The sequence below is a fragment of the Malus domestica genome, chromosome 12 (genome assembly GCF_042453785.1).
Source record: "Malus domestica chromosome 12, GDT2T_hap1".
Lineage (NCBI taxonomy): Eukaryota > Viridiplantae > Streptophyta > Magnoliopsida > Rosales > Rosaceae > Malus > Malus domestica.
Genome location: NC_091672.1, coordinates 27087526 through 27115516, shown reverse-complemented (window position 1 = coordinate 27115516; position 27991 = coordinate 27087526). Strand labels below are relative to the sequence as shown.

Sequence of the window (27991 nt, the reverse complement as noted above, 5' to 3'; positions counted from 1 at the left end):
GTAGGCTAGGGAACCAAGATCTTTAATTCCAAATTCGCTACCAAGTGTCAATAAAGGATGCCATAAGGAGAGGAGAGTGAGTACAATATCATCAACATTTAACTAAGAAAAGGACTAAGAAAACAGTACAGGTTGCAACGAAATATAAAAGAAAAAAAATCAAGTCTTATGGTTCGATTCAATTGTTTCTATCTTCTTCCCTTCATCCAATGGTGTTGTGTTTGACGTTTCGGTTTTGGTGGTGATCTGATGCTCACTTTCTTCGTTAAATCTATCCACGCTGTGCAGAAAGATTCCTATAAACCATATTAGAGCTGCTGGAAAGAAAATAGATGTTAGAATAAGAGCAGTCGCCCTCCAGTCGTTAATGGCATCCTGGAGAACTCCGACAAGAGGCGCGGAAGGTACATCCCCGAAAAGGTGAATTGCAACCGTAGAAATCGCCATAGATAGTGGCCTCATGCTAGGTTTAACACAATGGAGACAGACGTAGTTTACAGGACCCTGAGTTGCAAAGACGAGTAGTTGGCCGATTGCGAAGAGAGCTAGGAAAGCATACAAATTCTTCATCCAGAAGGCACCTAAGCAAAAGGCACCCCCAATTAATGTTACCATTGAAAGAAGCTTGAAAGCATTAGAGATGGTGCCAGTCATATAATCCAGAAGAAAGCCTCCTCCTAGTGTGCCCAATATCCCGCACGCAATTGTGACGCCTCCAAATATCATATCTGCATCACTCATATGATATATGTTATAACCAGCCTTAGGCCCCCAATATGAGTATGCACCTATGACAAAGTTGTATGCTATGTAACCTAGAACATTCACAACATAAACCTTATCCCCCAAAAGCACCTTCATATCTTTCATAAACCTTGAAATTGGATTCACTTTTGAATTGGAAGACTTTTGTATGGTAGAATCTCCGACGTCTTCCTTCATCGAAATATCTGAACCTTGAACTTCTTCAACAGCAGTTTCCACGGCTATCGGTGCTTTTTTTGATTCAGGATGAGAAAAACCTTTCATCTGCAAAGGCTTCATAACAAACCCTAGAATAGCAAATGGAAGCATAAGGATTGCCTCCCCAACAAATGCATAGCGCCACTTGGTGTGACTTCCAACCACCCCACCATAAACATAACCAAGTGCATATCCACTTGATATGCACATGTAGAATATAGAAAGCCATGCAGTTTTCTGAGTATCTGGGGCATTGTCGTCGATGAATGGAGCTGCAAGACTAATAAACGAAGCCTCGCCAACACCGACTAGCATGCGGAAAACAGCAATTGACCAGAAGCCGAATGAACAACCACAACCAAGTGTAGCAAAGGTCCAAACTGATAATCCAACTCCAATGAGCCTAAATGGATTTACACTCTTTGCTAATGATGCAAATATAGGAGAAGCAATAAGAAGTCCAGCCATAAAAGCTGATGACAGAACCCCATCTTGAAAGTTGTTCAAGTTAAATTCCCCTTGTATCCCGGTACCAGGCGTGCATACACCACTTTCTGTACAAGTTTTGCGGCTCCCATTGACACCATTGCTTGCTATTGTTCCTCGATCCACATAGTTTAACAAGTTAATCAAGCAAAATATAACGAGTAGCCTCTTGGGCGTGAACCATGAAGGAGCCGCCGGAGCCGCCGGAGCTGCGGTTGAAGCAATAATCATGGATGTCTCCGCCGGGGACGGGGGCTTGGCTTCTTCAGAAGCCTTTGCTTCCTTTTGAGCCATAGAAGTAGAGTCAGAATATACTTTTACTATTGAACTAAACGTAGTAAGCCCTTTATATATACATCACTAGCTTTGGACTACAAGGATTAGGATTCCTAAATTAGGTTAAATTACAATTCTTGTGGAATAAGGAATTCTAACTAGGGTTTACTTCTCTCAATTGATGTCTCTGGAAGATATTAAGATCAACCACTTCAACCATTTCTTAGTGGCCAACCAAGAATATGCCTTTGCTTACTGAAAGAATGCTACTGGATTCACATAAGAATTGTCATCGAACCGGGTTAACCAAGAATTAATATGCCTTTGATTCCAACAAATTATTCCAAACCTAATTCGTGAAAATTATTATTATTATTTTCATTTCAAACTTTAAACTAAAATAGAAAGTTGTACTTGAAAATCAGAGTGACGAAGAATAACAAACCAATAAACCGAAGAACAAATCTACCACAAATTAATAATAAAAAATGCTACTCTTACAATTTAGTTGTACCATAATTTGTATCATCTCTCTAATAGAAATGAGACCCACATGCGGTGGCGGACTCAATCTTTATCAGAGATGGTGCACATGATAGTACAATTAGGTAGTAAGTGTAGCATTACTCATTAATAGTATACTAACTGAAAGAAGATTGTCACGATGACCACATAATCCAAGAGACTACATTGTTAATGACTACAGCGACTTGTATAGCAAAAGTGATAGAAAAGACTTCTAATAACAATTCACGATGACTACATAACCCAAGACACTACATTGTGAACTACTTATTTTTCAAACTAAATTACAAGATATATTTATAACGACATAAACTTTAGAAAACCTAATGCATAAATACCAAAAATACCCTAATACAAAACAAATCAAACCTCTAATTAATTTCTTGAATAAACTAGTAAATTTCAACAGTTCCTGCTCGTCCACTTCAATTTATATTTTATTTTGCACTATTTCACTGTTTGCCTTCCTCACTGGTAAGAAAAAGAGTGGAGATGAGATATGTTGAGAACAAGAATAAAAGGGTAGTCAGTGAAAAAAATTGAGGTTTCATTGTAAAATCATTGATATTATGAGGTAGTCCAACTTCTTATAAGTTTATGCAAGATGTCTTCTCCCCATCAACGTGAGATTTATTCTCACCTCACGTATGACGAATTTTCAAGCCTAACACGTGAACAACACAAATGAAGTAAGTATTAATGCAACTCTTTCTCAACAAAATTTAACATCTGACCAAGGAAAATTGAAAATACAACAAAATCCAACAAATCTTGGTGGTTACTCATCACACCACTTATATTCTCTCACTAAACAATCAGCTCGAAGGGGGGGGGGGGAATATGGAATTATAACAAAGCAGGGAAATTGCTAACAAAGATATCACATACAAAAAATTTACGCGTGTTTCTTCCTAACACAAAGACGACGATGACGATGACTCGAGATTATATGGCTACAGTACATCTCCTTTGATTATTCCGTCGTATGATGATGAAATACCGAATCGTCCAAAAATCTGTGCATGGTAACCACCCATTCTTCAACTCGGACATCCACGACGAGCAGGGGACGCTCCCATGGCTGAATTCAAAATAATGCTCCATCACTATTTTTTCCAGGTAAATAATGCTCGACCACTCTACAGATGAGGCATCTTATCAGCTTAATAAACATCCTGCCAGATTGAAAGTAAAAGAGCTGTGAGCGGTGATAATCTTAGAGCACAAGCATTTTGAATCTGATTATCTCAGTGTGAAGCAACATCTAATAAATGCCATAATTTCATGGCAGTCATTACCTCTACATTACGGATTTTGCTGGACTTGCCGGTGTACTTGTATTATCCAATCAACATAACCATTGCTTCCACCCATCTGCTCCTCAACAAGATTGGCGAGTATAAGATGGCCTTCTCGGGGCTGCTCACCTTGTCTTACAAGATGACACAACTGGTAATATGAAGGATCACTTTCTCTAAGTTTCTTTAGTATCCTCATTAGCTTCTTTGACATTTCATTATCGTGCTCACGAAGGGTAACCTGATCAGCCAAAACAATAAGAATACAGTAATCGAGAGTACTAAACAATGCCAGTTCAACAAGTTACAAGATAAAAATAAATCAGAAAAAGAGGGGAAGCAAAGAAGTCTTGGGCCAACGTTAGCAACTTCAAGAAAGGTTTGGACTACAAAGATCTCTCCAACAATATCTAAACCAAAGGCTGATCACAGAATAAGAATCCAATACAGTTCTTACGTAAAACCATAGAGCTAGTACTGGGTCATCCGAATGATAAAAGAAAAGAATGTGATATACTAAAGTCATATAAACTAGGGAAGGAAAAGAGGGGCATTCTCAAGGCTGTTTGGGAAACATTTTAGTCAGCTGTGCATAAGCCAGCCATATTGACAATTATATGTTTCTTATAACACTTTTCTGTAATAGGGAGCTTGGGTGTATTTGAATTCCAGCATAATGCAGCAGGGACGGAGATTAAGAAATTAAACTACAGATATCTTATATAAAACATGCATTGAAGTCACAAAACAAAGAATACGCAGAAAGTAATGATGAATGTTTAGACATGATACTTCTTTTGTTCTACTTTGTCTTTATGGGGCTTTATCAAAATGGGGCTTTATCATACCTTTGATAACTCTGCTGCAAAGTCAGGCCCAAGTAGATTCTTAGCTATATCAGGTGGAAGAACTCTACCAAACCATAGAACATAGCGAAACCCATCATCGAATATATAAAGGCCTCTGAAATCTAAGCTCTCAGCAAGTAATGGTAACCTCTTCTCTATGATTTTGACGTCATCAGCTTCAGAAGACGCCTACAAATACAAGTGGAAACAAATTTCACGATTGTGAAATGACATCACTCAAGTTTTAACTTTTAAGTGAATGGAATTATATTACCTTCAAAAGATACTCATCGAGCCGTATTAAACTAGGATATAGGAGCTTCAACAATTTTTTAACTGGTAAGGTCATCATTGTGTGCCCTGCCGCACAACGTTCATCAAGTGACACATCTGCATACCCCCCACGAAGAGGTGCTGATTTACAAAGTGCCAATCCATACAAAGGCAAGAACTTCAGAGACTCTGAGTATATCATCTTCCCTCCTAAGCGGTGTTGTACGGCATAGAGATTTCGAAATTCTTTGAGGGCTTTGACAATTCTTAGCTGCAAAGAGTTCCGAGCATCTTCCAACTTATGGGACAAAGTTTTCTCAATTGCTGCAATTTGATTCAGAAAAATAAGAACCACTGATGTTCAAAACAAACCACAGTACTAACATAGAGTTTCAGTTACCCACCTAGCCTGGAAAGCAAGGTGACAATGGCACCAGTATCAGCCTGCCGATACATCTCAGACAGATCTGTAACCACCGGTACTGCTGCTGTATGTACTCTAATACGCCTCTCTCCGCAGGATGCAGTGTATCTTTAAAACGTTAAGGACACTTCACCCATCAATAACCTTACAAATATCATTATGAAATTTCCCCCAACACAACTTAAACTAGAGAGTATGTGTGAATAATCAAAGTATAAAGAATGAAACAACTTTATTATGCAACTGAAAAGAAAACTTAGGAAAAAGAACATCAGAAGGAAATGATTTGTGAATAATCAAAAGAAAAACAAGCACCGCAATACCATACGGGATGTCTATCTGTAGATAAAACTTAAAATCGATCATTAAGCGGAAGGATACAGCAAGGCAACTTGGAAATATACTGTCTGAATAGTTAGTAGCGTCTCTTCAAGAGATAACTGCATCGCAAATGCTTTATCACAATCTACAGCAGGAAGTGCTAATAAGTCTGTGGACCTTAGCATAAAGTTCCCATGATAAGACGTAAAGCGCACTCCTACAAGTACAAACAACAAAACATTAGCATATTTCCGACACAGGCAAAATAACATATTTATGTGAGCACAAAGGGGTCGTTCTGGAGAATCATCAATGGCAGACCTTTCCCACATCTTATGCGCATCACTGCTTCCCAGGCAGTTTCCCTAGTAAGATCTCTTGCTAATTCATGTTTCAACTTATATCCATGAATGGTAGATTGAAAATTCGGGTAATAATACACCTGACCCCCGGTATATTTTGCCAGAGTACCTACATTTGGAAGACCATAGCAGTTATACACTATACAACTTTTAGCTGTGTAATAAATATAGCTCACACCCTGATATGGGTCTATTAATAGCTACTGGAAACAAGAACTACAAACAAGATAGTAAAAGTTTCAAATATGTAAATTCAGATTCTTTCTTCAATAGTGTTCACTACAAGGAAGAAACACTACAATATTCTAGGAGAACAGTTAATGCAATAAATTGGAGAAAACCATGGTTATAGCATATTTCCCCACAAGGGCAACAACTACAAAATTGGTGGATAAGATAAGAGTTCTCAACATATTAATGTAGAGAAGTATCATCAGAAGTTCCTACTACCTGTCAACATCATCTTGATCTTTGGTTCTATGAAATTGGAACAGAATATGATTAAACTATAAACATGTACCTAATGAAGCTATATCCGTGTACTTGTCACTGAAGGCATATACATCCACACCTATCTGGAACTTGGTAAATTCTGCAGCCATCTGCTTGTAGAAAGGATCCTCTGGTAGTCTTAGTGGATGCTCTTTATCAGAGCCATAGACACGAAGATCATCTCCACGCAACTTCAAGCGACCAACACCAAGAGATGGCAGTGTATTTTGAAAAATTAACAATTTTCCCCCAAGGTTGCTCTGCAAAAGCACACTCGTGGACATAAGTTAATGCAAAGTAAATGAACAACCAGACTCTTGGAACTGCATAATGAAGTACTTAATAGCCAATTACTCAAGGAATACAAAACTTAACACACTGCTTTTATAATTGGTGATAAATTTTATCCAAATGTAAAATTCAAATTGCTATGTGAAGAAGCTCACACACCATAAGCATAAGCGAGGCTTTAAGAGCTGGACCAAAAGCAGACTCCACATTCACGTTGTCTTGAAACATAGAAGGCAAGCTATCTAGGAAGCTCTCCACTACAGTTCTTGATTCAGATAGATTAACAAGAAGATCATCTGGCAATGGAATAAATACATCATCTAGATCTGAGACCACCATCATTTGAGGCTGAGTCAAAGAAGACTGCACATAAACTCACAGGATCTCAGCACAAATGTTGGTAGTCGAGAAAAAAAAATAAAATTACAAATTATGTTAACACTTAACAGTGATAACAGAAAACACATACTTTCATGTTATAAAAATGTATTGTGCTGTCAAAAGTTGCAAACCCAATTTGTGTTCTGGGGAAGCCAGGTAGCTCATCCAAGCATGACCGGATAGTTTGGGCCACAACCTGCAAAGAGGTCATCAATAAATTTCAATAATTCCAATAGAGAGGCAAACGGACCTTTGGTAGTAGGTAATCAAAGATATAATAAAAACAACTCAAATGAAAAGACATCACAACCATCCATGAGACTAACACTATTAAAAGTCCTTACATGAACTATTTCATAAACAAGAGAAGTTCACCTCAGAAGAACCCATTCTATCAGTGCCATGTATGAGAAAATTCCCAAAGTTAGGCATCTGAGTCAGCCTCCTTTATCTTTTTCACAAAATAAAACCAGACACAGCATACCAGATATGATATTGTTTATTAATAAATCGTCTTGTCATCCTAATCTGAATCCAAGAGCCTCTGACACCATACTCTCAAGGGCAACCAAGAACAATATACACTAGCACTACTGGGTGATCAATAAACCATGCAAATACTCCCAAGGGTTTGTAGTTGTATATTAGCAATAAATCATAAACCAACAGGTTTCAGAATACAAGGTTGAGTTTCTGTAAAAGCATTAGAAAAAGTATTTACCTCAATCATACCACTTCTGACAGCAGATATCGAAACGTCAATGAGGAAAAAATACAGTGGCGGCATAGGAGGCCGGACCATATATTCAGTTGGAGCAACAAATTCCACACTACCCTGTGTAAGCTCAGGTCGTTGATCCAAATCAATTCTTCTGCCAATGGCATCCAAATGAGCAAAGTAATCCCCAGGGACTGAACAAGAAAGTAAATACATTATCACTTTGTGCTTGACCAGAAATATTAAATAAGGTATATTTTCCTAGAACCAAACAACACCCCACTGCTGTGGTTAATTTTAGTAACTGAAAACAAGTGGTATCTAGCAAGAAAACTTGATTGCATTCAGGTAAATCCAGGATTAACAATAAAGCAAAGCTGCTGTATATTGATCATTATATTAGAAACTTCAGTGCACTAAGGGAAATTACTGAGAGTTAGAAAATAAAAAAAAAGTACTCTAGCATGACAGGTTGCAATTGTAGAAAATATCTGCGTTATGAAATAAAAAATGAAATAATAACTACATTTTTTTTTTTTTGGAGAACATAATAAATACATTTTGGACTATAAGGCAAACAGCAATATTCCATACGTATATTGCAGAATATATTACAGAAATCCTATTTGGGGAAGTATAACTAACAAACATGAATAAACTATAAGGCAAACTCAGCTGCTTAATGCTGCCCAACATTAAGAAGCATGAAGTTGAACATAGGGAAATTTTGTGTCAACATTCTGCATCCTTCCATACATTGGCTTATAATAATAAGTTAAATTTATTCTCTTAGGGGAAAAGAGAAGAGCTAGTCCATTTACCATCATTAAGTAAAGCACAAATGTTGCAACGCCACTTTCTTCCAGCATCTGTAAATGTCACATAGGGGTTCACATACGTCCGACATCTTCTACAGCGAATAATCCCGGCTGAACCAAAATTAACAATTGGAACTTCCTCCTAGATAGAGAACACAGAACAAGATAATTACAGCGAATCCAACTTCAATCAATTTTGATCATTTTGAATGCTTGAGTATAGATGCACTAACCCCATCAGGTGGTTCAGCAAGTGGACAAACAACTGCTCCCAAAGGTAAATGCCACCTTGAAGACAAAGACTGAGAACTTGGTATTGCACCAGTTGTAAACCGTAGAAATCTAGGATTGCAATTCATGGGGTACATCTGAGCAAGTGATTTTGGCTCCACGTCACCAGCCAAAGGCCTTGGCAAAGCTTTAGGGTCGAGTCCAGGTTCAATTGATCCAGGAACAGATCCAATAGATAGTGCACTGAAGTCGTCTGTCAAGGCTTGGACAGCACCAACGGGAGGTCCAGAACCATGATGTTGCATGTGGTCCCTTGACATACCCAATGGAGCTGCACCTTGCGTAGGTGGAGCATAACCTCCTTGGTGAGCTGCAAAAGGAGAGGACACTGCTGGTGGAGCAGCTGCATAGCTTCCTTGATGAGTAAGAAATGGAGACTGAGCTGGTGGGGCTTGTGAATCTGCACTAGACTGCTTACGGGGAAATCCAGGAAGAGATGTCTGAGCATTTGGTAGGGAAGCTGGGAATGATGAATCTGATGGAGACTGAAAAGCATTCACACTTGGTGGTGCAGAATTAATGCTTTGAGGTGGAGGTCCCATTGGCACAGAAGGTATCTGCTGTTGTGGTCGTTGAAATGGTGCTTGACCAGGAGGAAGTTGATATGGCATTTGGCCTACAGGTGGACCACGTGCAGTGGGTGCTTGCACTGCTGGTGGATATTGTGGTGTTGGGAAACGGGAGTAAGGTCCAACACTTGGCGGGACACTTGAAGTTGGTGGAGGAGGCACAGATGGATCATGAAACCTACCTGGCAGGGTAGGCCTAAAAGGAGAGGCTTGTGTTCCAACTGCAGATCCAGATGATGAGAACGGCACATTAGTCTGTGGAGGAACCGATGGAGTAGGTCTGAAGTTAGAGGCATTTGGTCCAACCACAGGCCCAGACGATGAAAAAGGTGTCTGTTGCGTGACAGGTGGAGGAGGTCTAAAACCATATGCCTCCTGTCCACCCATGGGACCTGAAGAGGAAAAAGGCACCATGTTTTGAGGAGGAGCCGCAAAAGGTGCAGTGGCAGGTCTTGCAGTAAAATTCGGACGACTAGGGTTTTCAGTCCCCATAACTTTGGTTACAATCACCTGCTAATTCAGTAGAAACAATGCTCTCATGACCTAGACCTACAGCCAAGAGAAGAGGTTTGAGTTATCAGCCAAGAGAAGGACCAATATGTCACTACATCACAGCTTAGACACTCACGGTATTACAGTATGGAATCATACAAACACAAAGACACATTTAAATTACTTTTTTTTTTCTGCATCAAATATAACAAAGAAACCGATGGAATAAGCAAATAATGTACTCGAAAATAAATCAAACCCTCTATGTCAACACTAAGCTCATCTAGTCTCACAAAATTAATAAAGCAGCCCGAGCAAGAATGTCACATTAAATCCTTAATCTTGCATTTTTAATATTTGACTACACCCAAGTACCACTAGCAATTCATTTAAAATTCCAGTAGCAATCCTAAGCTAGACCAGTTATCAAGGTCAAAACTCAAAAACCACCCAATCCTAACTCTTAACTCCTAAGGTTTCCCTCTCACATGATCGAAACGTATACGGTGCACTATGGATCACGATATACCATTACTAATTAATCTATAACCAATTATGGACCAAACATGGCTCAACAAGATGTGATTAATTAAGCATAATTTAGCACTAAAAATATTAACTTTATGATTGCTGATACTAAAAACCATAATCCCACAACCCAAAAACTAATTAAAACAAAGAGAGTGCATAATTTAGCATGCATACAGAAACAGAGTAGCAGATCTTAATCGGAAAAAGTCGAAAGAAAAGCACTACCCAAATCACAAATTTGTAACATCTACATGGATCAAGAAAACCCAGATGAAAATTAAAGCCAAATTCGTGAGCCCGATGGAAATCGAATGCAAAACCCAATGAAAAACCAGAGAGAAAAAACAGACCCGACTGAGATTGGGAGTTGAATTTTGGAAATTTTTTTGGACCAAAAGCAGGGAAAAGTGAATTATATTGGACGAACCGAGATGAAGGACTAGTTGTTGGGTTGATTTAATCGCAGAGCGGCAAATCGAGATTCAGCGAGAGAGCGAGAGAGAAGCTTACCTTTGCTTCCGCCGGAGGGGAGAGAGTTTAGAGAGAGATTGAAATTTGAGGAGGATGAGAGAGAGACTATTACTGGGCTAATCATTTTCATCGACTTCTACGATGTCGTTTTGTTCTTGTATGATTAGGTCCAATAAACGTTCGGATTTAGAACCCAAAACTCGTTGGGTCGGGTCAGTCTATCATTTTATTTTCATTTTTCAATATTTTCAATTCTAAAGTCTAAATTTTGACCCAAAAAAAAAATCTCAAGTATAAATAAAAAGGAAAACTAATGAAAGGGGCTTGAAAACTTTGAGTTTTAATGATAAGGACAAAATAAAGGGTAAAGTGAATAGTACCATGATTGACTTTTTAGTGTAAAAATATGGTTTTTCGTTAAAGTGAACAGTACCGGGTGCTTTTCGTTAAAATTCCCTAAATAAAATGAAGTGTTTGATATCTGAAATTCTGAATATTGAATTTGTTATATATAAAGCTAGTTTTTTTTAACTAACCTCGTTAGGACTTTTATTTATTTTTATTTCTTTAAATCTTTATTTAAGATCATTTTGTTTAAAACAAAAGTTCTAACGAAGTTTGTAAAAAAAATTCATTGATCTACATTATAATTTATAACAAGTCTAATCACTAATACTTACAAATTTAGAGTTCTATGAGTATCTTCAAAGGGAATGTCAAAACCGCCACACATATAACAGTAAAAACTAACAGCAAACTCTCTCCAACGGAAGCTGTCAAATTCATTTAATAATTCTAATAGATTTGATCCAATGCATAGTAAATGTTTTTAGTTGTTCCAAGTATTTGATTTGTTGTCCTAATAAATGGACCACACAAAGAGATAATTCTTTTTTATAGAATTACACCATATTTAACATATCGGGTGGATTAAAAAAGTGTACAAAATGTCAAACTGCGACATAAGCAATCAAATATCATTTTGATATTTAAAATTTGACATTTACTTTAGAAATGCTATAATTAAGCTAGGAAAGATATCCTCTCTGGATCTCTTCCACCAAAATCTCTAGATCAAGTGATCTGGACCCTTAAAATTTGATCAAACGGTTAAAAACAGAGATTCTTTTTAAAAGTTATAATAATTTTAGCCGTTGAATCAAATTTTAAGGGTTCGGATCACTTAATCCGGGAGGCTTGGTGGAACTAAAGTTCGGAAATCATTACTCCAATTACCTCAATAAAAAAATATTAACTTGCTTAGGTGGAAATTATTTTGTCCAGCTCAACTTCAGCAAGACCAAAAATATGAACAGAAAGTGAAAATCAGGTCAAGCAGCTTCATTCATAACTCCCTCTCTCTCTCTGTTTCCATCTCTCAATTATTATTAGTTCTTCTGTTGATCCTTTCTAAACCTCTCATTTCGATCCAAATCCATCCTCCATTTCCCCCCAAAACCAGCTTCACTTTTCTGTTTTGGCACCAGTTTCAGAGACCCAATTGGCAAACGAGTCCTCCATTGAATCATCCACCCGAAGCTGGTAAAGTTCAAGTTTTCAATCAATTCATGCAACTGGGTTTTGCTTTTTTCCTTCAAATTTTTAGGATTTGATATCCAAGCAGCTGGCTTTAGATTAGTCCATCCGATGATCATGTTTAGACTCTGCATCGAAAATTACAAAAAATTGAAATTCTATCAGTAAATGGATGTTGTTTGTTTCTTCAGATTCTGAAACTTTGAGAAGCAAATTTAGCAACTTGGAAATAATTTTGTTAATGACGTATTGGAAATGGTTTTTATTAGGTCAGGCATGACGAATCAAGCTGGGAACTTCATTTGGGAGATTAAATTAGCTGGGAACAAGTTTTCGAAATCTTTTCGATCCATCGCAAAGTAAGTACTTAAGCAAGTTTTAGATTTCAAAGGTTTTGTTATTAATTTTTTTATGGTTAGGAGTTAACTTGTATTGATATTGTTGACTGCTCCAGATGGGATCCTCTGTTTTTTTTTTTTTTTTTTGGTGGTGTGGGATACTCTGTTTCATTCAAACTTTAGGTATGAAAGTGGGACAAAAAATTGAAATTTCACTGTAATTGAAGGTTGTAAAGTGGGAATTTTTTTTTTTTAGTTTTAGTGGAAGAGGACGGTTAACAATATACGATTTCATATTGCTCCTTGAGCTTAAATCTCAATGTAGGTAATAAATTTTGATGCCAAGTTCTCAAGAGTGAGTGATATTTGAATTTTACATGTGCTGGTGTTATATGTTCTACTGGTATACCATATGAAGGAAAGCTAAATCATGAAAAGTTTTCAGGTCAACTTTTCACTATGTGGAGAGCGGGAAGCGAACTGATAAACATTTGTTATTTCTCACAGTTTCTGCTGATCAGCACACTCAGCAGGAGCAGGCTGAATTTCCAAGGTTGTACAATCTATATCTGAAGTGTCGTCAATGGCTGAGCAACGTAAAGGTAATGTCAAACCTGCAAATAGGAAGCCATCAGCAACCGCCACAGCAACCACCAGTGCATATTCCATTGATCTCAATAACTTCAGCAAGCGGTTAAAGATGATGTATTCGCATTGGAGGGAACATCGTAGTGATGTATGGGGTGAATCTGATGCACTTGCAATAGCAACTCCTCCAAATTCTGAGGATCTGCGGTATCTGAAATCCTCAGCAATGAATATCTGGTTGCTCGGTTATGAGTTCCCAGAAACTATCATGGTTTTCTCAAAGAAGCAGATCCATGTTTTGTGTAGCCAGAAAAAGGCTTCTCTCCTTGATGTTGTGATAAAGCCTGCAAAAGAGGCTGTTGGTGTTGAAGTTGTGATGCATGTGAAACTCAAAGGCCAGGATGGAACTGGACTGATGGATAGCATATTTCGAGCTATAAATGCCCACTTGAGCTCCGATGCTCCTGTGGTTGGACACATAGCAAGAGAGGCTCCTGAAGGGAAACTTTTGGAGACTTGGAGTGAGAAGTTGAAGGATGCTAATTTTGAGTTGAGTGATGTGACCAATGGGTTCTCAGACTTGTTTGCCGTCAAAGACCTGGTTGAGCTTACATATGTGAAGAAAGCCGCGTACTTGACTTCATCAGTGATGAAGACATTTGTGGTACCTAAGCTTGAGAAGGTCATTGATGAGGAAAAGAAAATTTCCCATTCTTCATTGATGGATGACACGGAAAAGGTCATATTGGAGCCTGCAAGAATTAAGGTGAAGCTGACAGCAGCAAATGTTGATATTTGCTATCCTCCAATTTTTCAGAGTGGAGGAGAATTTGATCTGAAGCCAAGTGCTTCAAGCAATGATGAGAACCTTTGTTATGACTCTACTAGTGTGATTATATGTGCTGTTGGATCAAGGTACAAAAGCTACTGCTCAAATATTGCTCGAACCTATCTGATTGATGCAAATTCTACGCAGAGCAAGGCATATGAGGTTCTGCTTGAAGCTCAAGAACCTGCAATCGGTAATTTAAAATCTGGGAAGAAGTTAAGTGCTGCATACCAAGCTGCACTCTCAGTAGTTGAAAGGGAGGCTCCAGAGCTGACTGGAAACTTGACCAAAACAGCTGGAACTGGAATTGGCCTTGAATTTCGTGAGTCAGGGCTTAATCTTAATGCTAAGAATGATCGAGTTTTGAGATCAGGCATGGTTTTCAACGTTTCTCTGGGTTTCCAGAATGTGCAGGCACAGACAAAAGACCCTAAGACCCAGATATTTTCACTGTTAATAGCAGATACAGTTATTGTTGGTAAAGAGACCCCAGAAGTATTGACTAATTCAAGCAAAGCTGTTAAGGATGTGGCGTACTCATTCAATGATGACGATGATGAAGAAGAAGAGCGTGCAAAACCTATATCCAGTAGTAAAGGTGCCGGGAGTGCCATGAGTAAGGCCACGCTTAGATCAGACAACCATGAAATGTCTAAAGAAGAGCTACGAAGGCAGCACCAAGCCGAACTTGCCCGCCAAAAGAATGAAGAAACTGCTAGAAGGCTTGCTGGTGGGGGTTCTACAGCTAACGATAATCGTGGTGCTGGGAAGACGGTTGGTGATCTGATTGCATATAAGAATGTCAATGATCTGCCTGCTCCAAAAGAGTTGATGATTCAGGTTGACCAGAGGAATGAAGCTATCCTCTTGCCGGTTTATGGAAACATGATTCCTTTTCACATAGCCACTGTGAAGAGTGTTTCCAGCCAGCAGGACACTAACCGGAATTGCTACATCCGTATAATCTTTAATGTACCAGGTACCCCATTTAGCCCTCATGATGCAAACACCCTGAAGTTTCAAGGGTCAACTTATTTAAAGGAAGTTTCATTCCGTTCCAAGGACCCAAGGCATATAAGTGAAGTAGTACAGCAAATTAAAACTCTTCGCAGACAGGTTGCCTCAAGGGAGTCTGAAAGAGCTGAAAGGGCAACTTTAGTCACACAGGAGAAGCTGCAAATTTCAGGAGCCAAATTCAAGCCAAAAAGATTGCCAGATCTATGGATTCGTCCTGTTTTTGGGGGTCGTGGAAGAAAGCTCACTGGATCACTGGAAGCCCACACAAATGGGTTCCGGTATTCTACTTCAAGGTCTGAAGAACGTGTCGATGTTATGTTTAGCAATATCAAACATGCATTTTTCCAGCCAGCTGAGAAGGAAATGATTACCCTGCTGCACTTTCATCTGCACGATCATATTATGGTAGGAAACAAAAAGACCAAGGACGTGCAATTTTATGCGGAGGTGATGGATGTAGTGCAGACACTGGGAGGTGGAAGGAGGTCAAACTATGATCCTGATGAGATCGAGGAAGAGCAACGTGAAAGGGAACGAAAGAACAAAATTAATATGGAGTTCCAGAACTTTGTGAACCGAGTAAATGATTCGTGGGGGCAACCTCCATTCAAATCACTTGATCTTGAGTTTGATCAGCCCCTTAGGGAGCTTGGCTTCCATGGAGTACCTCATAAAGCCTCGGCTTACATTGTCCCAACTTCAAGCTGTCTGGTTGAGCTGATAGAGACACCGTTTGTGGTAATTACCCTGAGCGAGATTGAAATAGTAAACCTTGAGAGAGTTGGTTTAGGGCAAAAGAACTTTGATTTGACTGTTGTTTTCAAGGACTTCAAGCGAGATGTCTTCCGAATTGATTCCATTCCCTCGACATCACTGGATGGCATTAAGGAGTGGTTAGACACAACTGATCTCAAGTATTATGAGAGTAGGTTGAATCTCAACTGGCGTCCTATTCTCAAAACCATTACTGACGACCCTGAGAAGTTCATAGAGGATGGTGGATGGGAATTTTTGAACATGGATATTAGTGATTCGGATTCCGACAATTCTCAGGAGTCTGACCGTGGGTATGTGCCTTCAGATGTGCAGTCGGATTCAGGTTCAGATGAGGAGGATCATGACAGCGAGTCATTAGTGGAGTCGGAAGATGATGAGGAAGAAGAGTCCGGAGAAGACTCAGAAGAGGCCGAAGGAAAGACATGGGAAGAGTTGGAGAGGGAAGCAAGCCACGCAGACAGGGAAAAAGGGAATGCGTCTGACAGTGAAGAGGAGAGGGCCAGAAGGAAGGTTAAGGCTTTTGGAAAGGCTCGAGTACCCGACAAGAGGAACCTTGGTGGCAGCCTTCCCAAGAGGCCAAAATTTAGGTGACATCAGTGTCGGATGCACTGAGGGGCGGGGGGACCCCCGAACTTCAGTGGACGTTCATGATACTTTAGATGTTTGAGCCTTCGAATTTCAGTAAATGTCTATGGATACCTTGGGTGCTGCCCTTTTGAAGATTAGAGTTGGCTTCATACATACCCTCCAATTGCCTTCAGGCCTACCAAGACTCGGTGAATGTCCATTGATACCTTGGGTGCTACCCCTTGCATACATTAACAAGTGTGCAATATGCATTTCCAAATGACTTTAGGCCTATCAAGACCCGATGAAATAGCAATATGCATGCTATTTCTGGTATAAAAAAATTGCGCGTTGTGCGCGCTTTTCTTACTGGCCCTCGTAATATTATTTCTTGGATCCGTCAATGGGTGACATTGTTTTTGTCTTCAGTTTTTTAAGTTTTGCAGCAGCTTAAGCAGCAGCATTAGATTTGAGTTGTGTGTTTTATTTTGAAGATGTTAAGAAAGAGTAAAGAGTTACCAAAAGGGTAAAAGTTAAAAGTGACTTTTTTGTTGTATCTTCGTTCTTTCTGTGTTAAAACAAACTTTTTTCTTGTGAGATGGTAGTAAAAAATGGATTACAGGGTTTTACATATATCTTTTATCATACTTGGGATTGAGTAACTTGAAAGAAAATCAATGGACGAAAACAAGAGATGAGTGCATAAGAAGAAATATGGAGTGTGAAAGTCACCATCCTTAGACCATCTCCAACTCTTGGCCTAAAACCTAAAATTTTTAACCCATAAAATTTAGGTTTTAACTTGGAAACAGTTTTTTTGCTCAAACTCTTCTGGCATAAAATTTTAGCTTGAAATTATTAAATAATGAACTTAGGCTAATTTTTTTTTCTTAAATTAACTTTTTTTTTAAATTATATAGACTATCGTAAATTAATTTTATGAACATTTTAATCTAAAAATATTTAAATTCAGATAAATATTGAAAAATCACTAAATTGACACATGAAACTCACCAAACTTTCAACTTTCACAATCGTTCAACTTTCACCAAACTTTCAACTTTCACCAATCTTTCAACTTTCATCAATCATCCTCTATATAAACACAGGTTGAATATCAGTTGATCACACAATCTTTCAACCTTCAATCATCCTCTATATTCACCGATCTTTCAACTTTCAAAGTGTTTTTGTTTCTTAAAAATTCTCAATATCTCATTAATGGGGATAGAAGAAGGCATAGCAGGGCAATGTAGATGGCACAATACCAAGCAAGCCTTGACATTGAGGATACATAAATGATCAACGCAGAAGCTGAACTTGCAAACTCGCTTATGTAATATGAGCACCATGTCGAATCTAGCTATCCTGGTTCTGTCGCAGCTAAAAGTGGCGCTGGAAAGAGGAAGCGGAAGGTAAAGGGAAAGAAAGCATCGGACGACGGCACAACAACAAAATAAACATCCCTTGACGGATGCATGCAAAGCTTGGTTTAGTTGTATCATGGTAAGGAATGAATATGTATTTGAACTTGTACTTGAACGAATGGAAGGATGAATTTGGATTTGGGTATGAACTGATGGTTGGATTTTGGTATGAATCGTTAACCGTTGCATTTCAAGAACCAGCATTTTACTGAGTGCTTACTAAGCGACTCTTAAGCTGCTTCTAAGCGACTCTTAAGCTGCTTCTGCATCTCCACAGTTCATGTAATAATCGATCATCGCCCCTTCGTTCCAACAAATAACATCGTTCGATTCTCCTCTGCTTGCTGCAGAACCTCAGAAACTGCATACATTTGAATGCACATGGATAAGGAATGGTGGACGTCGGAACTACACAAAAATGAGCATCCCTTGAATGTACGCAAAACAATATTCTAATCTCCAAGGAGGGGGACTCGAACTTGGGAAATACAAACCAGCGTACTGCCTTTAACCAACTAGCCTAACTCGCATCAGCATGTGTGCAAGAACGATACGTTGTTGCGAAAAGTTCAATCACTTTTTTGGGTAACAAAGTACGAAAAGAGGTGCAAAACAGAAAGCAAAATTCACTAGTCTTCCTACTGTGGAAATTAAACGAGAAGAAAATGGGGCAAGCAGAAACTAAACAAGTTAAAACCACATAAACGATGATAAAGCTCTCACTTCCAGCAAGGATACTGATAATACTACCAATTTACAACTCTGCATCTGCAACATAAGTCTAGTTCAAAACGATAACGAAACTACTTAAAACCGAAGTAAAATTATAAGTTCCAAGCTACTATCGTCAGACAACCACTTAAAACATAACGTGTGACTGACATGAAACAATCGCACGATCTATCTCATCTTAGTCCGCTTCGATATGCTATTAGGAGGTGGGGCTCGAGACTTCCCAAAAGCTTTCGTCTTCCTTCTCTTCCTGTCCTCCTCACTGTCATATTCGTTCCCCTTCTCCCTATCTGCATTGCTTGCTTCCCTCTCCAGCTCATCCCACGATAACCCATCCTCATCTGACTCTGCTTCTCCATCATCCTCAGACTCCACAACCGACTCACTATCAGAATCCTCATCATCTGATTCTTCCGATTCAGCAGATTCTACATCCGATGGTTCATAACCCTGGTCTGACTCCTCCGACTGTTCAGACTCTGAATCAGACGCTTCCAAATTCAAAAATTCCCAACCTCCATCTTCAATGAAGCTCTGCGGGTCATCGGTGATTGTCTTCAGTATCTGTTTCCAGTTCAGATTCAGCCTGCTCTCATAATACTTGAGGTCAGTTGTGTCGAGCCATTCCTTGATACCATCAAGCGCTGTTGAAGGGATTGAATCAATCCGGAGAACGTCCCTTTTGAAGTCCTTGAATACAATTGTCATGTCAAAATTCTTCTGCCCAAGGCCAACTCTTTCCAGATTCACAATCTCAATCTCACTTAGACTGACAACAAGGAAAGGAGTTTCTATCAGTTCAACCAAGCAGGCTGAAGTAGGGACAATAAATGCCGAGGATTTATGAGGTACACCGTGGAAACCAAGCTCTCTCAGAGGTTGATCAAACTCCAGGTCCCTAAACTGTGACTGCCCCCAAAGCTCATTAACCCGATTCACAAAGCTCTGAAAATTCATATTGACTTTGTTTTTCCTATCCCTCTCCCGCTGCTCTTCTTCAATCTCATCTGGATCATAGGCAGACCTCCTGCTACCTCCCAATGTCTGAACTGTGTCCATCACCTCAACATAGAATTGCACGTTTTTCGTTTTCTTGTTGCCCACCATGATGTCATTGTGCAGATGAAAGTGCAGGAGAGTGATCATTTCATTCTCTGCTGGCTGGAAAAAGGCATGCTTAATATTTGCAAACATGACATCCAGGCGCTCCTCTTGCCTGGTGGTAGAATAACGAAACCCATTTGCATGAGCTTCAAGAGTACCAGGAATCTTTCTTCCACGGCCACCAAAAACAGGTCTAATCCAAAGGTCAGACAATCTTATCGGCTTAAATCTGTTACCTGCTATTTGGAGTTTCTCTTGAGTAACCAGTGTCGCCTTCTCAGCTATCAAGGACTCCCTGGATACAACTTGCCTTCGCAGCCCTTTAATCGCCTGTACCACTTCACTTATGTGCCTTGGATCCTTGGAGCGAAATGAAACTTCTTTTAAATATATAGACCCAAGGTTCTTCAGTGAGTTGGCATCATGAGGACTGAAAGGAGTCCCAGGGACATTAAACATGATTCTGATATAACAGTTCCGATTGGTGTCCTGTTGACTGGAAACTGTCCTTATGGTGGCAACATGAAAAGGGATCATACTGCCATAAATAGGCAACAGAACAGCTTCGTTCCTCTGGTCAATCTGAATCATCAGTTGATTCAGACCTTTTGGAGGAACGACATCATTTACATTCTTGTAGGCAACTAAATCCGTTAAACCCTTTGCTGCAGAACGATTGTCACCCGACCCAGATCCACCACCAGCAAGTCTGCGGGCAGTTTCTTCATTTTTCTGACGGGCAAGTTCTGCCTGATGTTGCCTGCGGAGTTCCTCCTTCGAAATCTCATGATTGTCTGACCTCAGTGTTGTCTTAGACAATAAGGCCTCCCTTGCATTAGCCTCACCCTTTGGTTTTTTTGGCTCTTCAGCTTCCTCTTCATCTCCATCATTAAAGGAGTACGCCACATCCTGAAGATTCTTAGAGCTTCTACTTGTCACCACCTCTGGCTTGTCATTGCCAATAACCACAGTGTCAGCAAGCAACAAAGCATAGTTCTGGTTTTTGGGATTACTGCGACCACTCTGTAAGTTCTGAAACCCAAGCGACACATTAAAGACCATGCCTGCTTTTACCAACCGCTCATTCTTTGCATTTATATTCAACCCAGATTCACGGAACTCAAGGCCGATACCAGTCCCAGCCGATTTTGTCAAATTTGATACAAATTCAGGAGCCTCCTTCTCCACCACAGCAAGGGCAGCTTGATAAGCATCACTGACCTTTTTCCCAGGCTTCAACTCACTAATGGCTGCATTATGGGCCTTGAAGAGAACTTCATATGCCTTGCTCTGACTGGAAGTAGCATCAATCAAAAAGGACCTGGCAATATTTGAGCAGTAACTCTTGTAGCGAGACCCAACTGCACATATGATCGCACTAGCAGAATCATAATAAAGCAACTCATCATTGCTAGCAGCACTGGGTCTGAGATCAAACTGTCCTCCACTCTGAAATATCGGGGGGTAACATATATCAACATTATCAGCCCGGAGCTTCACTTTAGCTTTAGAGGGTTCCATTATAGCCTTCTCTGCCTCATCCATCAAAGAAGAATGGGTGACTTCCTTCTCCTCATCAATAACAGTCTCAAGTTTTTTAACAACTACTTCGGTCATGACGCTAGCAGACAAGACAGCAGCTCTCTTGATATTCAAAATCTCTTCATTGTCCTTAACAGCAAACAGGTCAGACAACCCATTTGTTACATCACCCAACTGAAAATTTGCATCCTCAAGCTTCTTGGACCATGATTCCAAGAGGTTTCCCTCAGGGGCCTCCCTTGCAATATGTCCAACAACTGCTGTGTCATGGCCATCAGCCTTCGACTGAGCACGAATGGCACCTAAAATTGCCTCCATCAGACCACTTCCATCATCACTCCTTGTCTTCTCATGCATCACGACATCAACACCCACAGCTTCCTTGGCAGACTTTTTTACAACTTCCAGCAAAGACACCTTCTTCGTACTGCACAGGAAATGAATCTGCTTCTTCATGAAAACCATAATGGTCTCCGGAAACTCATAACCCACCAGCCAAATATTCAATGCTGAAGATTTAAGGTACCGCAGATCTTCTGATGCTTTTGGTGTCGCTATTGCAACAACATCAGAAGAACCCCACAAATCAGATCGATGTTCATTCCAATGAGAATAAAGTAACTTCAACCTCTCAGTGAATACTTTCAAATCAATATTATAGGCACTTCCTGCTCCAGCGGCAGTCTTCCCATTAGCAGGCTGGCTATTTCCATTTCGACGATCAGCCATTACAAACCGTTTCTACATATGACAAACATCAACTAATCACTTTCGGCCAATTAAATATACTTTTTAAATCAAGAACAAAATTTACACTTTCCCAATATTAAAAAATAATTTCTTTTTTTGTACAATAAAAACCCTAAAAATCAAAATGGTCAATTAGGGTTTCTCAGAAGTTCGTTTTATTAGGGTTTCGGGACGCCATTTCCACTCATAGGAAGCTAAATTATAACTGGTAAAACCCAGAAAATCATCATCTCCAACCCCCCTCACTTTCCAATAAAAAATCCCCAGCTCGATAACCAAATTAGGGTTCCTATTCCCTCCCCCAAACATACAAAAATCTTCAAAAACTACTAATTTAATCGACGAACAGCGATACAGAAACCGAAACCGTACCTTTCCGAACCTTCAGGGACGGGCTTCTGCGAACTTCTGCGGCTCCGCAATGTCGAATAGGGTTTCGGTTTGGGGCTCTAGGGCCTGGCGGCGACAAGTGCCCGATACATCAACCAAAACGCAAATTTATAGAGAGAGAGAGAGAGAGCGAGAGAGGGAGAGAGAGAACCTAGGGTTTCGAAGCGAGGGATGAGAGAGAAAGAGAGAGAATTCGAAGGGAGAACGAGAGAGAAATGGAAAATTGAAAAATCGCAGAGATGGTTTTCTTCGAATCAGAGAGAGCTCTGGAGTTGAGAGGTTGGTTTAAAGGAACTGATTTTTCTTTGAGACGAAAAAGGACTGAGGATTATTACGTATTACTTCTCCTTTTGGGTGGTTTCTGTGGTCATTATGATTTTTTACGAGGGTATTTTCGGGGATTGAGTTTTGTTTTGTAAGTGTGAGGGATTTTGCATCCCACGGCGTCGTTTGGTTGAGAGGGAAAAAAGGGCTGTGCGGCGTCGTTTTGTGTTAGTCGTGGCGGGAATGAGTCTGGGCTTTGTTGAAAATAAGGCGGGAAAATCATATGATTTGGTGGGATAATGTTGTTGGATGAGTGGTGAAGCATCTGATTCTGTGATTTTTGACATTTTAATTTTGTTTTGACATGCAATTTTATTCGTAATTGGAGTAAATAATAACCGGTTGTGGTGATTTGATCACAAAAAAATTACCATATCGTTCTTTTATTCATAACAAATTAATTCAATTCATATCTCATATCGTTAATGAACCAAATTTGACACTTATATGTCTCGTTAATGAACCAAATTTCACACATCCAAAATCTATTATTTTCTCCAACTGGGTAAAGAGGAGACACTTCCTCTTGAATTGATGTTCTCTTTGCATCTCTGTGTCTGGAGTCGGCAGAATCGGATATTTAACCACTCATTTTAAATCTTACAAACACTATTAACCCATCTCACTGGCTCATCTTACACAAGTTAAGGGTCCATATTTCTTTCTCTCTCCCTTGAACGGTCTAGATCTGGCCCCAAACTTTGAAATCCGGAGAGGAACTCGATTCCTTCATCTTAAAACACTTCAAATCTAAAAAAGTTACGCAAGTGCCACATACATGATGACGCAACTGGAGCAAAAAACAAACTAAAGGAGTGAAATTGTCAAAATTGACACTACGAAAATGAATGTAGAAAATTTCTCAAACTACATGATCCAAAAAAATCAATCACCAAACAGGGTTATTTGATTTATTTCCCCAATCTCTTACATTTCAACCAATCAGTTCGTATTTTATTCATGTGAACGTTACAAACCTATTTCTTGTGTGTGAAGAAATTCTTTTTACCACCGACATTTAAGATGGCAAGTTAAAACTCGCTCTCGAAAGCGATGTATCACCTTATAGGATCCAACTTCTTCTCTGAAGAGAGTTCCCCTCCTCTTCTCATCTATGACAGCTGAAAGCTCCATCATTTTGCAACCCCCTTCAAAAATTATCAGATGATAGAGAGACCCACTTCGTTGTTTGGAAACAAAGTCTGTAACTTTGAGCTTGAATTTTGTGGAGATAGGTCGTCATTTGCATCACAAAATGGTAAAGAGAAAGGCACAAGTTTTTCCTTATATTTTCTCTTTTATGTATGCTCATCTTTTCGATATATTGTCGAAGAAACATTGTCTGGTGATCGTTAATTTTTCAGTTTTTATACATGCTTCTCTAGTACAATGAGGAACTCAACGATTCCAAGAGATTTCCCACAACCACATCCCTTGCGATATGCCCAACAACAGCAGTGCATGGCCATCAGCCTTTGATGGCACGAAAAAACTGCCTCCATCGGAGCACTGGAATCATCACTCCTTCCCTTCACGTCCATCCCAACATCTACACCCACAGGGCCACAGCCTTCTTGGCAGGTTTCTTTAAAACTTTTAGGAAAGACGCCTGGCTGCACGAGAAATGAATCTGCTTCTTCATGACAACCATGATGGTCTCCGGGAACTCATAACCAGCCAGCCAAATATTCAATGCTGAAGATTTAAGGTACTCCAGATCTTCTGATGAATTCGGTGTTGTTACTGCAAGAACATCAGACGAACCCCACGAATCATATCGGTGTTTTTTCCCAAGGCCTATATCCATTCGATGTTCAGCCGGTGAAAGCAGTTCCAGCATAGAGTCCATGCATCCTCTAACCTAAGACAAACAGCCAACTAAATTCAAATTAATTTTTCAATCAAAACCCCTCAAATCCTAATTGTGTTATAGTGTTTATTTTAGTTTTGTATTTTGATTGTACGAATTGGAAGCAAACGAAATCTGCAAGAGCTTAATTCAAATGCGAGCAAGAAGACGAAGGAAAGAAGTAATGAGACGTTGCTCCTATTCCATTAGATTCGATTACATCAGCACAAGAAATGTGTGAGAGATATAGTGTAGAATTATCAGAGAAACGGGTCAAATGCTCATTTCCAACAATATCGTCATTGTCTCAAACTTGGTAATTATCACATGCACAATCCGTCAAGTATGAGGTTTTATCACAAAATATCTTAGTATTAATTGAATGAGATAAGATATTAAAATTTTTTTTTCTCACAAATACGATCGATGTGAAATATTTCAACATATAACCATTGCAACTCAAAACCCTCACGACTTGGTGATGTGCAAAGCATACATACCACTTAAGTTACACATCTGCTATGACAGCTGGCACAAATTCTAATCCTAGCCGTTTGTTACAACTAAGAACACTAAAAAAAAATTTAATGATTCAAGAAAAAAGTTGTAGTCTTTCGTACTTTTTGGTCAATAAAGAAAAGTTGTAAATTATGAACAGGGAAACACTAAACGAAAACGGAAAAAGGATCCCCTCCGAATGTCTTTCTCCTAATTCAATTAATCAGTATATATGTATTATTAAAATTTGATCAAACAACTATAAATAGGGGTTCACTTTAAAAGTTATAATAACTTCAACCGTTTGATCAAATTTCAATGGTATGAACCCACTAATTTAATGGATTAAGAGGCAGGAATCTGGAGAGAATCCCTTTCCACGAAAACATACCTTTCTTGAACCTTCAGAAATGGCCTTCGGTAATCGATGGGTGTGTTTGTTTGGCATCACTAGCCCTCACTAGACTAGACTGGACTAAGTTTTAGTCCAGTCTTGTGTTTGTTCCCTACCCGGACTAAGTTTAGTGGGATTAGCAGGGACTCGCCTTGACTGAGTCCCTCGCTAACAGGCTTTAGCGAGAACCCCCCATTCAGAGAGGACTGCTAAGCCGCCCTTTAATCCCGTCATCTCCCTTCTCCTTCGCACATTCGCACATTCGCACATCAACCGCAGCAACTGCAGCTTGCTCCTCGTCCCTTCGCACCTTCGCCCTCTCCCTTCTCCTTCCTTGTCGTACCACCTCGTAGTCGTCCAACATATAAACAATCGACGACGGACCAGTATTGCTGTAAGTGGTCTGATCAGGTGAGCTTCATTTGCCTTGCATTTCAATGGGTAATTTTTTAATTTTCCAAATTCAATTGCTTTTTGTTCATTCCTTTCGGTTTTGTTTATGCATTTCAATGGGAGTTTTGAGTTTTTTTTAGGGTTTTTGGTGATTAACTATAATCCAACATTCATAATTATCGAATTTAGTAGAACGGCACTGGGTCACTGACTACAGCTTGTTTTTTGGATATACTTATGAAGAATTTGACATTCGGGAATCCATTCGCAGCTTATGGATGTTTTCAATTTTTGTGGTTCTTCGAGTGTAATGTGTGAGAAATTCACCCTTATATGGAGATCTTAGTAGTGGATTAGGGATGTATCATGTCCAGGATGACTGGTGTTGTATTGGTAGTGACGGGGTATCTAGTTGGATTGATGTGTTGAACAATTATGCTATGAGCTAAGATTTAAGAAGAGGCCTCTCTACCTATTGTGATCATACTTGATCTTTTTCGAGCTTTGTATTCGAATATTTAACCGTTTCTTCAACTCTAGACCTAGAAGGAAAACCATTTCTTCAGCCCTTGAGGGTGCCACTTGTTTTCTAGTGAATATTTAACATATTGGAAGTTTCTCTTTGGAAAATTTTGTGAGTAATCGTTTTCTGAAGCTTTCATCAACGTTTTGTGAGTAACCATTTCTTATACACAGTTTATATTGGAAAGAAAGGATTGGGGGTATGAATACTATGTATGCGGAAAGGAAATGTTTGCAGTCGCTTATACCTTTTTGGAAAATCAGTGTGATCTTTGGTAGGGTTTTTTGGCAAAAGGAAAGGTCATATTAGTTTATGGTATGCAAAAGTGGCAGTTTTGAATGCTTTCTGTGGTCCTTTCCCATATTTGGGGTGTTGCCATGAGTCCCATAGAGTTGATGTTTTTGTTCTGTTTTCTTTTGTGTATTTTTTTTTCTTTTTTTATTTCGTTGCCTTTTTCGTGATCATGAGATTGAAAATATCACTTTTATTCCTCATAATGCAATGGTTCTCACATATTCGTTGTTGGGTGGGCGATATGTATTTTTTTTCTTACTCTCTGTGTATAATATGTAATTGTGAGTTGTATTTGGGTTTAGGGGTTGTGAGTAGCAAATCAATGCTCCCTTGTATGAGTTGGGATGGAAACAGTTGTTTGACTAGTGTCTGTTTTTCTCTTTGGGAGACATATTCTGTGCTCCTTATGTACATTTTACTGGACGTAGTTTTGTACTTCTCTTCGTAGATTTCATGTTGTCGATTTCTCAACAATGTATCATTTAGTCAGGTTGTCTGAAATGGTTGTTTAGACAAGTTGTATTGTTTCTCAACAATGTATTTTAGAAATTTGGTGTGTAGTCATGTTTAGTGTATGAGAAGTTGCATCGTCCTTGAAGAAGGCGTTCACTGGAGGTGATTTGATTTACATGTCTTCCTGCCAGCACTACCTTTTTAATGAACCCTTGAAGGATTGTGCTTTGCTCGAATTACTATCATATAAATTATATTCTTTGCTGTATCTTGATTCTGTTAGTATACAGTAATTCTGCATGTACTTTGTAGTCTTGCTGCTGTTTGAGCTCTGTCACTGTAAGTTTTCGTTTTAAGCTTCGTAGTTGGCTTTTCAATTTGAAGCATTGAAACTCTACGCAAGCGGAAAGCTGCATTTCGTTTCAGATTTAGTCTTTTGAGCTATGGCTTTTATCTTGAAGCTCTGTTTGTCAGTATGCAATAGTTGAGACCATTCATGTCGGTTTTTCTGTTGCATCATAGTTCTTAGCTGCAACTGTTAAGACTAGAGGAAGACAATGATCTTTGCATATGCTAGAGTTTCAAGTTTTTTTTTTTGGCTTATGAACTAATCTTTGCATATGCTTACTTTTTGGTATCAGGTTGGACTAGCCATTTGGGAAGCTTGAAACTCTGGTGGGAAAGTTGCATGTGGTAAGAGAGATTTACACTCACTCCTATGACAAGATAGAGTGCAACTGCTACCCAAAACGCAGGCTAGGTGATATGAAATGCAGCTAAAAGAGTAAGCAAATGCAAAGCCAAAAGGACCCAACTACTGAGCCTATATCCACGAT

The 27991-nt window shown here is 39.3% G+C and overlaps 4 protein-coding genes across 7 annotated transcripts; 1 reads left to right on the top strand and 3 right to left on the bottom strand.

The window, feature by feature from the left end:
• Positions 1-15: 15 nt before the first annotated feature.
• On the bottom strand, positions 16-1758 carry LOC103451276 (probable sphingolipid transporter spinster homolog 2). Its single transcript, XM_008390699.4, has one exon. It carries the CDS (start codon positions 1741-1743, stop codon positions 160-162), a length of 1584 nt encoding a protein of 527 aa, XP_008388921.2. The 5' UTR covers positions 1744-1758; the 3' UTR covers positions 16-159.
• Positions 1759-2922: 1164 nt separating this feature from the next.
• LOC103450821 (protein transport protein SEC24 A-like) lies at positions 2923-10976 on the bottom strand. Of its 2 annotated transcripts, none has more exons than XM_008390215.4 (14): positions 10870-10976; positions 8710-9885; positions 8480-8618; positions 7662-7852; positions 7029-7136; positions 6719-6922; positions 6297-6528; positions 5736-5885; positions 5475-5631; positions 5074-5201; positions 4671-4993; positions 4397-4585; positions 3549-3789; positions 2923-3425 (listed from the first exon to the last, which is right to left on the bottom strand). In XM_008390215.4, the coding sequence occupies exons 2-13, from the start codon at positions 9826-9828 to the stop codon at positions 3556-3558; spliced, it is 3174 nt and encodes a 1057-aa protein (XP_008388437.2). In that variant the 5' UTR covers positions 9829-9885; positions 10870-10976; the 3' UTR covers positions 2923-3425; positions 3549-3555. The 2 variants fall into 2 exon arrangements, with proteins under 2 accessions (XP_008388437.2, XP_017191933.2); XM_017336444.3 differs by having other exon boundaries at positions 10787-10885.
• Positions 10977-12138: 1162 nt separating this feature from the next.
• LOC103450822 (FACT complex subunit SPT16-like) lies at positions 12139-17038 on the top strand. 3 transcript variants are annotated; one of them, XM_029089951.2, is made up of 3 exons: positions 12139-12372; positions 12636-12725; positions 13212-17038. In XM_029089951.2, the coding sequence occupies exon 3, from the start codon at positions 13288-13290 to the stop codon at positions 16504-16506; it is 3219 nt and encodes a 1072-aa protein (XP_028945784.1). In that variant the 5' UTR covers positions 12139-12372; positions 12636-12725; positions 13212-13287; the 3' UTR covers positions 16507-17038. The 3 variants fall into 3 exon arrangements, with proteins under 3 accessions (XP_028945784.1, XP_028945785.1, XP_028945786.1); XM_029089952.2 differs by having other exon boundaries at positions 12146-12372; positions 12641-12725; XM_029089953.2 differs by having other exon boundaries at positions 12168-12372; positions 12641-12725; positions 13150-17038.
• A 1574-nt stretch (positions 17039-18612) lies between these two features.
• LOC103450824 (FACT complex subunit SPT16-like) lies at positions 18613-22689 on the bottom strand. Its single transcript, XM_008390217.3, has 2 exons — positions 22410-22689; positions 18613-22028 (listed from the first exon to the last, which is right to left on the bottom strand). Exon 2 carries the CDS (start codon positions 22014-22016, stop codon positions 18810-18812), a length of 3207 nt encoding a protein of 1068 aa, XP_008388439.2. The 5' UTR covers positions 22017-22028; positions 22410-22689; the 3' UTR covers positions 18613-18809.
• Between the last annotated feature and the right edge of the window lie 5302 nt (positions 22690-27991).